This window comes from Micropterus salmoides, unplaced genomic scaffold (genome assembly GCF_014851395.1).
Source record: "Micropterus salmoides isolate LMB-PRFRI ecotype aquatic unplaced genomic scaffold, ASM1485139v1 Ms_hic_scaffold_20, whole genome shotgun sequence".
Taxonomy (NCBI): Eukaryota; Metazoa; Chordata; class Actinopteri; order Centrarchiformes; family Centrarchidae; genus Micropterus; species Micropterus salmoides.
The window spans coordinates 26,322,111-26,339,790 of NW_024041151.1; the positions used below are offsets into that span (position 1 = coordinate 26,322,111).

Consider the following 17,680-nt stretch of genomic DNA (forward strand, 5'->3'; position numbering starts at 1 on the left):
TATCAGCAGCATACAAACTGTCATTGTGTGAGCATTTAGGGCGTTTAATACATAAAAGCTCACCTCCGGACTGTTGAATGAAAGTGTGTAGATGGTCAGGTGTGTCTGAAAAGCCACAACTAAGACAAAAGGCAGGATAGGATCCCAGACACTGTATCAGGATAGAGGATATCTCTATGTTGGATAAGAACCTCATTGTGAATAAAATGGTTTTCCCATTCTTCTATCAAGGTTAAATCAAACAATGGCTAATGTGGTGGGCTCCTTAGATCCTTTACAGGGTCACTGGGATCCTCCCTGGTTTTCAGGGGGCCAATATGTGGAACTTACTCACAAAACTCAAAATAGATTGCCGAAGGCTTCACAGCGCACGGTCTCCGGTTTTAAAAGCTAAAGAGTGGAAGTAAAACCAATGGGTATGCCTCACATTGATCCTCAACTGGTAGTGAACGGCCGCACAGTTAATTTGATTTTGTGCGCTGATAAGGCTATCCTTTCACTGAACTTTGGGTCAGAGATGAGTCAATGACACAGTTTGAAGGAGGCGCATGGTGGAGATGTCATATATCAAATAAGGTGGACAGCATGCACATGCAGGACAAAAGGCAGCATTAACGAATGAAGGCCTCAAAGGTCGAACTGTTAAATAAAAGATGTTTGGGGGCAGCTTGCAATATTCAGTGTGTGGTCTACTTCTCTTGTTTCCCTTTTGAATGATTTCAAGCAAACAACATATTTTCTAGTTTGGTATAAATAGTGTAAACAGTTGTGATAATAAACTGTACAACCTGTTTTGTCATGCACCTGGAATTGTAGTTGCAACAGTTGCATTCTCATTCTCGTTAAGTAACTGTTCAGTTCACTAAGCTTGTGGTCACAATTCTTTAATAACAATATTTTAGGGATATATAGTGTACTCATGCTGTTTGTCAGTGAGTCCACAACTTTGGCCCAGACTGAAATTTCAGTTTGTGTTTAGTGGTAATTATCAAATGTTAACATGCTTACCTGATAAATATCAGCAACCTATGCTAGCATTGGCATTTACAGTGAGGAAAATAAGTATTTGAACCCCCTGCTATTTTGCAAGTTCTCCCACTTAGAAATCATGGAGGGGTCTGAAATTGTCATCGTAGGTGCATGTCCACTGTGAGAGACATAATCTAAAAAAAAATCCAGAGATCACAATGTATGATTTTTTAACTATTTATTTGTATGATACAGCTGCAAATAAGTATTTGAACACCTGTCTATCAGCTAGAATTCTGACTCTCAAAGACCTGTTAGTCTGCCTTCAAAATGTCCACCTCCACTCCATTTATTATCCTAAATTAGATGCACCTGTTTGAGGTTGTTAGCTGCATAAAGACACCTGTCCACCCCATACAATCAGTAAGAATCCAACTACTAACATGGCCAAGACCAAAGAGCTGTCCAAAGACACTAGAGACAAAACTGTACACCTCCACAAGGCTGGAAAGGGCTACGGGGAAATTGCCAAGCAGCTTGGTGAAAAAAGGTCCACTGTTGGAGCAATCATTAGAAAATGGAAGAAGCTAAACATGACTGTCAATCTCCCTCGGACTGGGGCTCCATGCAAGATCTCACCTCGTGGGGTCTCAATGATCCTAAGAAAGGTGAGAAATCAGCCCAGAACTACACGGGAGGAGCTGGTCAATGACCTGAAAAGAGCTGGGACCACCGTTTCCAAGGTTACTGTTGGTAATACACTAAGACGTCATGGTTTGAAATCACGCATGGCACGGAAGGTTCCCCTGCTTAAACCAGCACATGTCAGTTTGCCAATGACCATTTGGATGATTCAGAGGAGTCATGGGAGAAAGTCATGTGGTCAGATGAGACCAAAATAGAACTTTTTGGTCATAATTCCACTAACCGTGTTTGGAGGAAGAAGAATGATGAGTACCATCCCAAGAACAGCATCCCTACTGTGAAGCATGGGGGTGGTAGCATCATGCTTTGGGGGTGTTTTTCTGCACATGGGACAGGGCGACTGCACTGTATTAAGGAGAGGATGACCGGGGCCATGTATTGCCAGATTTTGGGGAACAACCTCCTTCCCTCAGTCAGAGCATTGAAGGTTGGTCGAGGCTGGGTCTTCCAACATGACAATGACCCGAAGCACACAGCCAGGATAACCAAGGAGTGGCTCTGTAAGAAGCATATCAAGGTTCTGGCGTGGCCTAGCCAGTCTCCAGACCTAAACCCAATAGAGAATCTTTGGAGGGAGCTCAAACTCCGTGTTTCTCAGCGACAGCCCAGAAACCTGACTGATCTAGAGAAGATCTGTGTGGAGGAGTGGGCCAAAATCCCTCCTGCAGTGTGTGCAAACCTGGTGAAAAACTACAGGAAACGTTTGACCTCTGTAATTGCAAACAGGCTACTGTACCAAATATTAACATTGATTTTCTCAGGTGTTCAAATACTTATTTGCAGCTGTATCATACAAATAAATAGTTAAAAAAATCCTACATTGTGATCTCTGGATTTTTTTTTTTTAGATTATGTCTCTCACAGTGGACATGCACCTACGATGACAATTTCAGACCCCTCCATGATTTCTAAGTGGGAGAACTTGCAAAATAGCAGGGTGTTCAAATACTTATTTTCCTCACTGTAGCTTAGGCACCACTGTCTGTGCCAAAGTTCAGCCTCACAGAACCTCTGGCATGGCTGTAGACTATTAGTTTTGTCGTTATGTGTTTACGTAAAAAAACAAAACGCCCCATCTTTCTTGGATATTTCTCAAATATCGACATTGGTATCTTAAAAATCCAGTATCCGTAAGGTTCAAATAAAAACATCCTAAACAATAACATGGTACAAGTAAGAGATGATCCATGGTTAAACACAAAGACAAGTGAATAAATGACGAAACAGAAACATGTTTGGAGTCATTTTTTAAACCTGTACTGAAATAAGTGACCTTGGCTTTCCACCGGGCCTCATGAAAACCCACCGTCCTCTTTTTAAACATCAGAGGGCTGAGCTGTTTGGGTCTCCACCCACAGAGACTCTGATTTAGGTTTGCTGATTACAGAACGTGCTCACCGGGAAACCCATTCAAATGTCTTTATTAGACTGTTTAAATTTTACGCGGGTCCTCACTGGGTCAAAACGCTTCCCCGTAAACAACTACGTCTCCACCCATTACAAGATCTACAACATGCCCACTCACGTAACAGAGTGTGTGTGTGTGTGTGTGTGTGTCGGGGGGCGGGGTGGCAGAGAAAGTGTGTGTCCTTCTCCTGGAATCCTAATGACAGGATAGAATGGCCCCTGCCCGTGTTGCCCCGGCGACAGGCGCCATGGATATGCGACAGAGGGAAACGGGAGATAGTCAGAGAGACAAACATGGCAGCAAGACAGCTTTTGATGATGTAAACAGGAAAACAAAGTATTATGAGCATTAATGATTGACATGATGACACTGAGGCGGATTACATACAGTCACCAGGGAGAGAGTTTTTGAATAAAATTTGCATTCCGCACAAAAAGCACCACATACAGGCCCAAATTCCCAACAGTGTTTTGCAATTGTAGCCTAAATGAAGAGAGACAGCTGGATGTTTTCTACACTCATCAAAGCAGCTGGGCGGGTTTTACTGAAGATTTTATGTTGCAATTATCAATACAACTGACAAATTGATCCAAGAGAGACGGATGTCAAAGCAGATGGTGGGGGAGAAAAAAAAAACAACCCACTACGGGTGTTAAAAGCGGTTTCTACCTGCCTCTGTCAGTCGCCCACTCTGTTTCTTTTTATACACTTTCAAAAAGTCCCGTCTGTTAACGTCCTCTGCTTTTACTCTCTTCATCTTCTTACTCGTGCACTCTAAAAGAACCACACACACACACACCCCCTCACACACTGAATTAAACATGACTATGATAGTGAGGCTTTGCTGACTGAATTCTAATTACACTGACTTTGCAGGGCTGCACATGTGCCTAAAGGCTGTGTGGGACCCCTGCGCGTGTGTGTGCGTGTGAGACAGAGAGTGCGTGTGTCCACATCCTGCATCCCTTGGAAGAAATGACAAGCTTGTTAAGAGGAAACCACATTTGCATTACCAGTTATATCAAATCATACAAAAACAGAACTACGCAGCGCTGACTTAACGTGATGCATGCTGGACTTAAAATAAGGCACGCTCATTGATCTCAGCTCACAGTAAGCTGCTGCAGGTAGAATGTGTCCGACTTGACGGCGCTGTTTTTATACCCGCCCCTGCAGTCACCTGCAGCTCACGTTAGACTGTCAGCCGCCGCCATCTCAAACGCACCTAATGACAAAATGACCTTACTTCTCACCTGATTCATTACCTCAGTAAACACTTTCATAACAGGTCTATAGTCTTAATCGCTAGTTTCAAGCCTTCTTCAATACAGCATGGTGTTCGCTTTGTAAATTATGGTGCCATTTAGAAGAAAATAGATGATGAAGCAGGGTATGTTTTAGGGCATGACTACCTTGTGGTTGGTACCGACAGTCTATGTTTGTGACCCAAGGAGGCCTTCATCTAAACGCCAAGACTAGTGAAGACTTCAGTCCTTCACTGCAAAGTTTCTGTCTCACTTCACCAGACAACAGTGACCATTTCGACAACAAAAAGCTAATATACAGTAATAATTAGATATTTCAGAGGCAGTAAAGAGCACTGAGTGATGCAGCAGCTCAGTACAGGAACCGCAAAGGAAGTAAGAGACGCAGAAAGTTGGATTCTACGCAGCCCTTGCAACTTAAATGTTGGTGATAGCCATGCATTCACTTCAACTGGAAGATCATATGTTCCTCTGAACGCAGAGCAAACTGGCTGACCTCTTGGCTTTATAGAACATTTTCTAATCTCTATAGAATAAAGCAGGGTGCCTGATTTAAGATGTAGTAAAGGTTAGTGTTCTGCTGACCCCAAGTTGCCTAGAGGATCAATCAATACAGCTTCAAGATACGAAATTATAAGTTTAAGTGTATCTAAAACCACTTAACTCGAACACATCCCCCTCACTTACAGGGCAGCATTACTTGATTTTCATTATAGACTTGAACAAGAATCAATTGGTTTTATTTAGAATAATAAAATGACATATCCACATTTACATATAATCATAATAGAGGACAAAGTGTTGTTACTCTTCAAAAATGCACTGACCCATGGCTGTTGTACTTGATTTCTAAAAAGGTGAATGTTTTGGAGACACAACTGAACTTCAATGCACTCCTAATCTGAAGAATTTCCGATTCAGTCGCTTCACCCCAGCCTCAACAAAGAAAAAAAAAAAAGAGGCACTCAGCATAGTGGGCAGCCGGCTTTTTTAAACAAGGGGGTGGGGTGGTCGGTTTTCAGGAAGTGTAAGGGAGGAGAGATAGGGAATGTCTGCTGGGTAGTAAATAATTAAACACAATGGACTTTCACACCTGTAGCCCAGGCGCACAATGTAAATGTAGGAGCGTGCCCTTTCATTGGCCTTCCTGCGTTTCTGGGAGCTTTTAACCATTTAAGTTAGGGTATTTTTAACCTGCTGTATGCATGACATTTAACCACAAAGAGTGTGCTCTATACACAGAACATAATGTCCTTCACATTGATGCACAGAGGCGGAGGAATGTACTAAATGCTGCAAAAACAAGAAGATCCTATGACTGGTATAGAGGGCGAGAAGTCCAACTTTCTTCATAAAGAATTTAAAATAAAATAAAAGCTTTTTTTACCTCGTAGGTTTTATTCATGAGCGAGTAGCTAGCTTGTAACCTTTTTTCTTGCACCAATGCATGACGTCAATACATAATATCAATGTGTACTATAGTGAGTACTATGGTTGCACATCAGTGTACAGTATATTTTCACACCTGTATTTCTGTTCATTTAGTACACAGGGGAAAAAATGATTGTTGCCTTCTAGTCGTGGCTCGCTTCACGTTCGTGCTGACTACAAACAAACCAAGAGCAGTAAACACAAAGTCATATGACTTCTGACAGGTAACTCACTCATTGGACCGTTTTTCATACAGTCATCCTGCATCATCAGACTGACCGTGATTTCCTGTGACTGACTTCACTGCGCTGCATGTGTTTATTTATGGGACACAAAGAGCTCAAAAAGTGATTATGAGCATTATTAGTTGAGACTGCAACAGCCTGCACCCACGAGCTGAAGCACATATCTATTACCATGGTTACCAAATGATCTTGCACAATGTCTATACAGACCGCTTAGGACAGTGTGGTTCCCAACTATTTTTGCCCTATCAGATGGGCTCAAGTATCCACTCAATAGATTAGATGTCCTTGGAACTGTTCAATAGTAGTTCACTGTGGGGAAACACTGAATCCATACATTATAGGCCTATAGAGACCCTGGAATTGTCAATACTTAGGCTAGGTCACCTTATTCTTTGATGGGTTGAGTTTGCATTTGCATTGCAGCCATTTAGACTGGTGGTTTCAACTATCTATCCTTTATTATTATTACTTTTAGCAATGTATTTTGAGTTTAGCTATTAGATTGCTGGCTAGTTTACTGTCATTTTCCAATTCTGGTGTTAAGACAACACTACAGGCTAGTACCAGTTATTTTTATGCATCTTTAAGACCGTGATTTGTATACTTGCATGTGAGCGACAATCTTTCCAGGTACCATTGCTGAAGTACTCCCTTCCTTGGCAGTTCCCATGGTCAGCAGATGGACTGAATGTTAGTTTAGCTTTTGAATTACTGCTTAAAATCACACATGTACTATTCTAAACTCTGGCCTGCTTTAGTACACCACAAACAAACTGCGCCTGGGTCTGCTTGCAACCGCGCTAAAACCTACTTTCAGGTGGTCTCTGCCCAGCCGCTCACTCTGCACCAGAGTTTGATTGACAGCTTTCACAGCAGCCTAAATGAACAGAACAGAGTTCATTTGACCTGTACCAAACAGGTTAGGCGTGAAAGCACCATTAGTTCAATTAATTCAATCACATCAATTATGCTGATTTCAAGTAAGTATGACTAACAGTCTGAATAATTATCACTTGCAGTACCAAACACAGGATCCTCTGCACCAAACCTAATAGTTAGCCTGACAGAATGCTCATAATTACACATAAATATGCAGTTTAAATTAGTCATCTGAGTAGTACCACAGAAACTAGGAACACTGGAAAAAGACCAGTCTGTGCATAAAATTTCTTCCCCTCTCTCACCCTCTGGATGTTGTGCTCACAAACACATGGAACCGTCTCCCTTTTCCCATAATAACCGGTCAGAGGGAGCAGAAACTTCAAAAAACAAACCACTCCACCTCTTGTTGCCAGCTGTGTCTCTCCTCGACAGAGAGCAGCGTCGTCTACCACAAGGTTTTAAAATAAATTGTCAATTCTGCCTGTGCTAAGTCAAGAGAGCCCGGTCCAATCAAACTGCAGATGCAACACTCAGTCAATCCTGGCCGGTGTATTTCACTAGAAAGCCCCAGTTGATTTTATGCAAATGCAGGAGTGATGCAGTACAAGAAGCTACACTTGACCTACATAGCTCTTCCACAATTCCTTCCCCAATAGAGAGGAGGAGATCACAGGAAGCTGGAAGCAAGGGGACAAGCCTTATTAACCACCACTGCACAGGAAAAAAGCAGTGCACTGTGAGTAGAGGAAAAAAAAAACAACAAAGCAGCGCGGTGCTTGTGGAGCGATCAAGCCGAGAGCACAGGAGATTTTGCTGGATGTAGTCCAGCTTTCAGCACTCATACAAGTCTTCAAAAATCAGAACGTGCAGGAAGAGAGCGTGGAAATATTTTTGGGCACATCTAGAGGAAGAGTTGATGATCTGCTTTGGTCAGGTCCTGATGTGCATATGGAACATTCTCATTCAGCCAAGTTCTTTGTAAAAAAAAAAAAAAAAAAAAGGTTTGGGTTTGTTGGAAAAAGAGAGCGTTCAAAAAAAAAACCAATCCCAGACCAGAACGTTGAGCCGAGGCCATTCTTGGAGGCTGCTCTCACACAGACACGGCACTGAACAGAAATTCCACACAAATTATACAGGCCAGGCTGAGCTTCGATGCTTTTGTAATTGCCTGCGCAGCCCTGCCCAGAAAAGAAAAGACAAAAAATATGGGCCTTGATGATGACCAAGAAGAGCAGACAGACAACAAAAGGAGAAAGTCTTTGGTTTGTCTGTGACAAGGACAAAGACAGGACGGTTTCATGTCTCATGGCCACGGTCACTGGTAGTCTACATGCACACAATAAAAAAACACTACCTCACAGCATTATTGCATGGGTTAGACTCATTCACACAAGTCAGCAGTCTAAATAATATCCATCATTATAAAGTCATGATCTGCAGGCAAGCATTACTCAAACCCACAGGACTTTATTTTAAATTGTAGTCAACATCTTAAAGTTTCCATTGATACCAAAAACACAACACTGAATTACACAAGACATCTACAATTCCCATTTACAGTAATGGTGCAGCAATAAAAACATCTGCATTCTGGATAAGAGTGTAAGGTACTGTGGTCTGAAATGTTTTGATTCTACCGCTACTACTGACACTACTATGATAGTTGATAGGGGTGGGAATCACCAGAGGCTCCACGATACGATATTATCACAATATTTATGTTGCAATTTATTACCTTATTCCAACTTCCAATTAGGTCCCTAAAATCAAACTTTGTCAACATCTGTTTATCAAAAAAGATACACTACTCTGTTTGTTCATATCACTTTTTCAGTCCTCTACATGGTCCTGTTAAGTTTTCTAGTGGACTAAAAAAGCAGATTTTATTATTCTAGTACCAAAAAGTTAAAACTCCCATCTGCAATTTATATAATAAAATATCGATACTTGGCGTCCGTGTATCGATACAGTATTGCCATGGCAAATATCACGATACTACGCTGTATCGATTTTTTACCCCACCCCTAATAGTTGTTAGAGTCTCTGTCCCCATTCCAAAACAATACTTCTCTAATACCTTAGTTTGAGAAATGTAAACGAAATCATTTAACAATTAACAGTCATTTAACAAAAGAAGCCAAAGTCAAATGCTGTCTAAATACAAGAACTTGCCAAAGTAAAATAGAAATAATGACCAAACTACTAAGAAGTATTTAAGTTCAATGCCCAGCCCTGCGCAGTGCAAATGTGATATAGTCTAAATAAAGTGACTGTGGAGTCAATGCATTTGCAGGTCACTGTTTCCACTTGACAAAATCGTGAGTAGGCTGGGTTACTTGCCCTGATTGTAAGAGGTAGCTGGATTTACTTGGAGAGCAGAGGATTACAGCAGACCAGGTCAAGGAAACAGTACTGCAGGCCAAAGTCTGAGAGGCTGAGACTCCAGCCTAGATTGGAGAGCTGCCAAAAGGTGCTTTGTAGATCACCAAGGGTAGGTTTGTGATGTAACTGGGTGCATCCTACACCTGTGGAAATGCTTTTTTAAATTTTTTTTTTTAACATTTCCAATTTGGCAGACAGAGCACAGTAGATTAAAAGGAAGGATGCGGGATGACATGCGCCTAGGCTGGACAAGGCTGTGGCTACATACTCCACGCCCCTAATCACCTGAAACCGATGCACCTAATAATGTGTTATGTTATGTTACGTTAACATTCAAGCCACAGGCTGAGATTGTGTCAAGAGTAACACAAACACCGCCGTGCCGGAAAATAGCGCTCGACACTCAGGCTGATCCAGAGCAGAATGTGAAAGCAGCCTGCAGCAACTCGCAAAATTAATTAGAAACATTCTCTGATATTTAATTAATCCCTAATACAGATGAAACAACGGCAATCTGCAGCAAGACCTTGGCCAATCTGATATCTGATTATGATTGTAAGATAGCGGTGGTGCCAAAACACACATTTTGCTATCATTTAATTATGATTTAGGACCAGGGCTGGGACTATCTCCGCTTTGAACAAAAACACAGATAAATTCAACTGTAAAAGAACCAATAATTGTGTTCCTCAGAGTCTGGGACCGGTCACAGCTGGCCTGAACCGTCGAGCTAAATCCTTAGAACTGAATACAGCCTTGATGAGATTGTTCAGTCAATAGGCTTGAAGTGCCACCTAACCCAATAATGCGCTCAAAGCGACAAATAACATGCCTTTGTGGGACGGCAATCCACAGGAAAAAGCCCTGCGTGTCGTTCCAAGTGGCTGTGTAAACACGCTTCTAATACATCAGGCCAGAGAGCGGCTCAAGTGATGGGATGTGGAGATGTGGAGGAGCAGACACACTCACACCACAAACACACAAAAGGACCTGTGCTGCATGAATCCTTCAAAAAGCACAGATGACCGGAGTGTGCGGGCTGGGTTAAAGAAAAATAAAGTGACAGACGCACAGAGATAAAAATATAACACAAACAGAGCCTTTCCTGTGTGAGGCTTGACGGCTAAATTTGGATCAGAGGAAACTTTATCTTTACTTTATGATCCCCCTGAGAAGACTTGGCACATGGTACACATAAGATGGTAAGCACACACTATTATTCCTACTTACTGTGTGCTGCAGTGTTGACATGTTTATTTTCCATGAGGAACAATGATCTGGCAATTAGGGCTGCAAATAACGATTATTTTCATTGTTGATGAGTCTGGCTTGTGTTGTTGATTAACTGATTTATTGGCTAATGTCAGAAAACATAAAAAAAAATGCCCATCACAAACTCCGAGAGACTCACATGGCTTGTTTTGTCCATCAAACTGTCTAAAACCCAAAGATATTCAGTTAACAGAGATATAAAACAGGGAAAAGCAGCAAACCCTCATATTTGCTGAAAGCAGCTATTTTGTGGGGCATTTTTTGCTTGATAAATGACTCAAATTCTTAGTTTATAATCAAAATGGTGTGACCAGCCAATTAATCAACTAATCTTTTCAGCACTAATCTATGTGTACTATTGTAAAACTTGTCAACAAAGTCACAAAGTTCGGTTAAGTTTTAGCTCTCACCTTCTTGCCCGTGGAGCCAGTCTTGGAGAGGCAGGACTTTGCAAGGGAAAGGTACCCGCCGACGACCTCAATCTCCTCCACAGCGGGGTAGCGTTTCTTCAGCAGGGTGCCCAGCTGAGCGTACGGGGCCTGTGGGGGTGTAGACCCCGGTGGAGTCTCACTTGAGGCTTCCTGCTGGGGCTCAGGTGAGCTCGGCTGGGCCTCGGGCTCCCGCCTTCGTGAAGGCACCACAGTGAAGGTGTTCCCCTTTCTCCTCGGCGCCATGGGGCTGGGAGCAGGGACACGCTGCGGGGGCTCGACTTCAATGTCATCTATGTTTGTTACAGGCAAATGATCCACGGAAGGTTGTTCTGGAGCTGGGGAGGGGGTTGAAGAGACAGGAGAAGGGGCAGGCGAGTCTGAGGGAGCCGGAGAGAAGGAAGGTGAAGATGGGAAAGCCGGAGAAGAGGGGGGTGAAGACAGAGCAGGTGGAGAAGAGGGACCTGCGGTTAGAGTAGGAGATGGAGACACAGGTTCTGGGGTTGGAGGAAGAGCAGGACTGGTGGCAACAGAAGGTGACGGTTCAGGCTTGGATGTCCTCCCCAGCCTCTCGACGTCCCTCTCCTCATTCCTCTTGGAGGGTGTCAGACTGGGTACAGGGGCATCGGAGGCTGGCACTCCTGGCGGGGGAACCTCTGCCACTCTACGGGAGGGAGAGGACTTGACGGGACTGGACAGTACTGTGCTGCCTGCTGCAGATGAGGCAGCAAGATGCCGCTTGGGGATCACCGTGAAGGAGTTTCGGGACTGCAGCCGCAAGTTTGCGAGGGCCCGTGCCTGGGTGTCCCCATCAGGAATTCGGGCGAGGTCTGGCTTTGTGGAGGGGCGGATCTCAAAGTCAGGTGAGGAGCGCGACACCTTGGATGAGATGGGGCTTGAGGGGGACTCGGCACGGGCACGCAGGATCTCCGGAGAGCATGGCACCTTGGGTTTGAGTGGCACCTCGACGCCCTCCCAGTCTCTCTCTCTGGTGGGCTTGGATTGCACCCTGTCTGGCTCCTCTCTGGGGGTGACAGCTGTCCCACAGCCTCCACTCTCCTCAAACCGCTGACGGAAGGAAGACACAGACTGAGGGGGTCCGGTGGTGCGCTGGGGGCTGCCTTGCTCAGAGACAGCAGGCTGTGGCTTTGGTTTGGAAGACCAGGGACTCTGGAAGACAGGTGACGATGGCTGGCTACTGCCCAGGGTGCTGACGGACGGGCCTGGCCTGGGCTTTGGCACCAGATCTGGCTGTGGCTTGGACCAGAGTCTTGGCCTGCTACTGGCACTACAATCCAGGTCCAGCAGGTTCTCTGTGCTGTGAGACTTCTTCTGCAGCTTCCCGTAGTTGCTGTCAAACTTCTGCAGCATCCGGCTAACCCTGCCTTGACCCTCACCTGTCTCATATGATAGGATGTCATGATCAGGGCGGCCCAGGGTGCTCAAGTTCTCCTCACTCTTGCTTAACGTGGTGTCATAAATTACCACTTCCTTGGCTCTTATCTCAGTGACAGCACTCCCTCTCCGGTCCAGGAGGTCGTTCAGAGAGCTATAACTACTGACACCGTTTTGTTGCCATTTGGAACCGGTCTGTACTCCTCCCGCTTCCGGAAAGTAATCCGGATCCGACTCAATTATGATAATATTCTCCGCGCGGATGGTCCGTATACCGGGCACACTGCCGTACAGCTCCAGGATGTGCTGGACCGGTCGTGCGGTGTTTTCTCGGTCCTGTCGCCTCCGCCGCTCCTTCTCCAGCTTGATGAACGGGTTCTCCTCCAGCGGGCCGAGGCTTTCCTGGAGCACCAGGCTCTCCTTCCTCTCCGCGGCCGTCGGTCGTGGCTCTTTGTTGTTGGCGAAGTGCTGGCTGGCTGTGCTGATGGTATAGTTCCGCCCGGACCCGCCGCTCGCTCCGCTGTCATTCGTGGGTCCGCTGCTGCCGCTGCCGTTCACATTTCCCGTCAATTCGCCGTTAACCCGCTGCGGGCCCGCACCGCCGGGGCTTGTTTCCGCGGAACCAGCTCCTCCAGACCCGCCGCCCTTCGCTTTCCTCCTCTCCAGGATCTCTCGCTTCCAGGCCGGCATCCTCGGGCTCTCTTGCCCGGCCTCTTGGCGGAGGACGCGCACCTCTCCTCCGCCAGACATTGCGGAGGGCTGTTCGGAGGGGATGAAGAGGTGAGAGGCAGGCTCCGAGGCGGTTTTGCCGCGGTCCGGTGCGGCTCTAAAACCTGTATCCGGCTCTGACTGTACCTGCAGAACCGATCACCGCACACTCACACACATCCTCACCGTCTCTTTTTTTCTCTCTCTCTCCTCTCCCTCTGCTCTCTCCACACAGCCCCTGAACGCGGCCCCGCCCCTCCGCAGCAGCACGAGCGGCTTCAGCGGTCCCATCCGCTTCTTGATTGGTCGTTATGGTTTACAGACACGCCCCCTCCTACTGTGTAGACTGCCGCACATTGACGCAAACCCCTCCCGTTTCTATTGTTGACTGGGTAAGGAAGGGATGTCAATCAAAAGTGTTGCGTTCAGGTTCAACCCGCCCCTCCCTTTTTTGTTTACTAAAATTAAAGCTATCAGTGGATGGGTTTTCTATTGAGTGATTAAATATACATTTGGTAAGTATTGTTTGCACCCATACTGCTCCATTTAATGTTTAATTATCAGAAATACGAATTATTTAAAAGCTAAACCAACAATATTCGTCTGCCATAATAGCAGCCTACTATTATTATTGCAAAAATCCTGTTAAAACTTAATGTATCTTTATTGTATATTGCGTACTGAATAGTGACCTCTTTGTGCTTATTTTTTTCTTTAGTACCTTTGGTTTCCCAATAATGTTCCAAATTTATTGTTGTTCATGGTATTTTTTTTGTATAGTTTTCATTTCCAACCTGCATCAAGCATCACAGGAACCATGTTGCAGTCTGGGGACACTGAAGCCCTAGGTTGTTCTTGTTCGAGTATGCTAAGTAGGAAATATCCAGTGCCAGAGGGAGGCAGACGACAATGTTCATTCAGCATTGACCGGTGATGCCACCTGTCGATAATCCGGCAGCAGCTGAGATGTAGCCTGCTGCACATGAATCAGCACTAAGAGGGCTATTCTTGGGTACTACAAGAGATTACTGTACCTCGTCAAATATTTATCACCGAACCACAATTAAGAGTATCAAGACTGAGGTGCACGGAGGAATAAAATGATCAAATGCATAAAAGAAATAGGTCTAAACGTCCCTCTGCCTGATCTTCAAAGTTGGTTTGAAAGAAATTAAAGCACAGCTGGTCCAACTACGAACGCAGACGTCACGTCCCAGGTGATATTTCTGGGAATCTGAGTGGTGTCAAAAGGAGTTTTCAGACTATCACAGACACATTTCTTCTCATTTGATTCTGATATTTATTTGATCTCGACTATAAAAGTGTAACGTTTTAATCTGACATTACACGGACAAAACATTAAATTGATGGCTTAAAATCACTGAACATGTCTACATGCAGTTTTAATGCGGGCCATCTTAGACAAAGCCCTGTGTGACTTTGTATGTTAACTGATTGTTACAGCGCGTTGATTTACTGTATTTCAGACGCAGGTATGATTTGGTGAATGACGTACCGGCTATGTACATGTGCTAACAAAGATAAATATCAATATACCACGCCCATATAAAAACACCAATAGCGCCTCCTTGTGGCCAGGGAGACCAGGTAACAGATTTCTCTACCTAGACGAACCACTTCACTTACATATTCATCAGACAACATTGGTTAAATGTTGATGGTTTATTTACATGTATATACAGATGATATAAGGGTGACAATAACAAGAACATAAATAAGATTTGGCGAATTTCTCTCCAAAACCAACATATTACACAGAAATTCACACTGAGAATTACCTTAAAATGAGGCCTTAAATACATGCAGCACATACACAAGGTAGGAGCAAACAACAAATCAAATACATTACATATTGTACAAATAAACAGCAATGTCCAGGGAAGACATGTGCACACAATTGACTGCTCGTGGAAATCACATTCAGTTCTTCTACACTGGGGGTAAGAAAGTGAGCCGACAGCAAGTTTCAGAACCAGCTTCTTGCCGTTCAGACCATTTTCACTGATGGAATTACCAAGCTAGGCAACTTTGGGGGGTGAAAATGTGTGAGCAACACTCCCAGCAGAAGGAAAAAGTGAGACACAAGATAATAAACCTAACCAAGAGTGTGCCCAAAGCAATGTCTTCCGCTTGGAAAAAGCAACAAAGCTGCAGCAATTCCTTGAACTCCTTGAACCTGGGACAGTTGCCCAAAAGAGGTGCTTGGGGCATTACAGCTTTTCGGTTTCACCAGTTTATTAAATTTGTGTACACGTGTGCATTAAAACATAACTCTGGTATAAATTTCCTCATGGCTCATTGTCTACCATTGATTGGACAATGTTAAAGGCACACCATGTCCCAGACACACATTTACTGATCTGACTATGCATTCCTAAAAGTCTAAAAAAAAAAAAATAATCAAAAAATACTTAGAGCCATAATCCATCCGGATTAAAAGGAGACAAGCCACTGGCATTCGTTGTCTAGGTATAATTTACTTCCATTCAGTCTTCGGAATCAACACAAGGTTCAACGAAACAATAGTTACCGTTAAGTATTTTTACACTACATGGCAAAAATAATGTAGTCACCCTGTTATTCTCAGATTATTGTTATCATTCCAAACCCGTACTGCTATAAGAGCCTCCACTCTTCTAGAGAGGCTTTCCGTAACATTTTAAAACCTAGCTGCAGGGGTTTGCTCCAACACTGATGTTGGGTGATAATGCCTGGCTCAGTCTCCATTCCAGTTCACCCCTCAGGGCTCTGTGCAGGCCAATCGAGTTCTTCTACACTAAACTGGAAGAACCATTTCTTTATGGACCTGGCTTTGTGCAGGAGAGCACTGCCACCTCCAAACAGGAAAGGGCATTTACCCAGACTGTTGCCACAAAGTTGGAAGCACACTATTGTCTAAAATATAACTGTGTGCTGTAGCAGTAAGATCTCCCTTCACTGGAACCAAGGGGTCCAAACCAGGACACAAATATAAATGATAGGGGAGTCAACATACTTTGTGTATAAAGTGTATTTTAGCATTTAGCAACACAGAGTAGACAGTCCACTTTCATTTTTGTAAATACTGCATTGAAACTTAGTAAGCAGTAAAAATTTGTGTTCGTTTTGAAGTTTTTGTAAACACAAATAATAGAAAACTGGATTCTGATGAGACCTGGAACACGTGTTTGAAAACGCACAATTGCTTTTTTTGTAAATAAAAAGAAAGTGGCCATGAGCCAAAAGAATAATTACACCACTGTTATGCTTTAAATCTCTGATGGCAAACAAGGAGTTCTCTCCTTTCCTGTGATCGCTGTGTGCGACTGCCTCTCCTCAGTTGACACGACACGCTCGTATCATCAGCAGCTGCAGCAGGATGAACAGCGGGGACACGATGAGGCCGAACCACAGGTCCCTCGCTTGCTCCTGCTCCGCCAGCTTCTGGCACAGCAGCACCTCGCACACCAGCTTCAGGCTGAGCACTGTCAGCACCCACAGGAGCCGCAGCACCGCAAGACGCTTCTCATTCTCCTGGTAAAGACGGATGGACACGATGGCAGTGAAGTAGGTGCTGAGGCCGTCGGCAGCAAACAGCGGGACGAACACTAGCCACCAGCTCAGCGTAGGGGTGAACATGTCAGCTCGCAGAGCAACCAGCATGCTGAAGACCAGCAAAGCTAGCAGGTGGAGGAAGAGTTCAAAGGTGGCAAAGCCCAGCCACTGGACCAGTTCCCTCAGGGAGAACAGCATAGCTGGGGACAGCAGTGTCTCCAACCAGGGACGGACTGACTGAGGATGGCCTGGTTAGGTGTGAAAGTGCTCCAGAGTTTGGGGTTTCTGATTATGCCTGGGCAGGAATGGTGAGGTACCACAGAGATGACCCACTTCACTCTTGGCTACATCTTCAGATCCACCCTGAGGAGGACGATCGGTCTCAGCCTCTGAGGAAACCCTGTATGATAAAGAAAACAGGACATTAGAACAGAGGATCCATTGTGCTTCACCTGACAAAACTGATAAAGAAAGCAATGGTGCATGAACCCACAAACGGTCTGTACCTTAAAGTAGAAAGGGCCAAAATCTATTTAAGCACCTCACTAAATTAGTAAACAGCTAGTGACGACATGCAGTGATTTCAGCATTTCTCTCATCATTTCATCACATTGTCAGTTCAATATTAAGCCTTAATAACCACAGATAGATACCGGCTGATACAGACTGAGTTCAATATGACACATCGTGTAATATTATTAACATTAACAGGTCGAGTCGAGCTACAATGAACGTATCTCGCTGATAAGAGACTGTATTGGCCGAGCCTTGTGCTACAATGTAAGCTAACCACAGACAGTCAGAGACGGTATAGGCCATCTAACTACCAACACAACGCATGTATAAGTATGCAGAAAATAGTTTTTACTGTGACCACACATTACTGTACCTTAACAAGAGTCACGCGTTTTCTCCTCCATCTAGCTGGATGCAAAAGTGTCAGCACACAAGGCTAACAAGCCGTTAGCATCGTAGCTTAGGCTTTTATTCTCACCTTCTGAGAAATCTCGCGAGAAGAGCAAAACCGGGTTC

The 17,680-nt window shown here is 44.5% G+C and overlaps 2 protein-coding genes and 1 long non-coding RNA gene across 3 annotated transcripts in view; 1 reads left to right on the plus strand and 2 right to left on the minus strand.

Annotated features, from left to right (window-relative positions):
- Positions 1 to 13,309, minus strand: part of tprn (taperin) — a 26,618-nt gene extending 13,309 nt beyond the window's left edge. Inside the window, exon 1 of the mRNA XM_038733302.1 lies at positions 10,973 to 13,309. Within this exon, the coding sequence (XP_038589230.1) occupies positions 10,973 to 13,135 (2,163 nt within the window). The 5' untranslated portion in view covers positions 13,136 to 13,309. The remainder of the gene's footprint in view (positions 1 to 10,972) is intronic.
- Positions 13,077 to 14,702, plus strand: LOC119914194. Its single transcript, XR_005446741.1, has 3 exons — positions 13,077 to 13,165; positions 13,329 to 13,485; positions 13,874 to 14,702. It is a non-coding gene; the product is annotated as an uncharacterized LOC119914194 (long non-coding RNA).
- A 61-nt stretch (positions 14,703 to 14,763) lies between these two features.
- On the minus strand, positions 14,764 to 17,680 carry tmem203 (transmembrane protein 203). The gene is made up of 2 exons (XM_038733303.1): positions 17,538 to 17,680; positions 14,764 to 17,048 (listed from the first exon to the last, which is right to left on the minus strand). Exon 2 carries the CDS (start codon positions 16,844 to 16,846, stop codon positions 16,430 to 16,432), a length of 417 nt encoding a protein of 138 aa, XP_038589231.1. The 5' UTR covers positions 16,847 to 17,048; positions 17,538 to 17,680; the 3' UTR covers positions 14,764 to 16,429.

Excerpts from the sequence above, each read along its gene's own strand:
- tmem203 (XM_038733303.1), bottom strand. The coding sequence starts at position 16,846 with ATGCTGTTCTCCCTGAGGGAACTGGTCCAGTGGCTGGGCTTTGCCACC.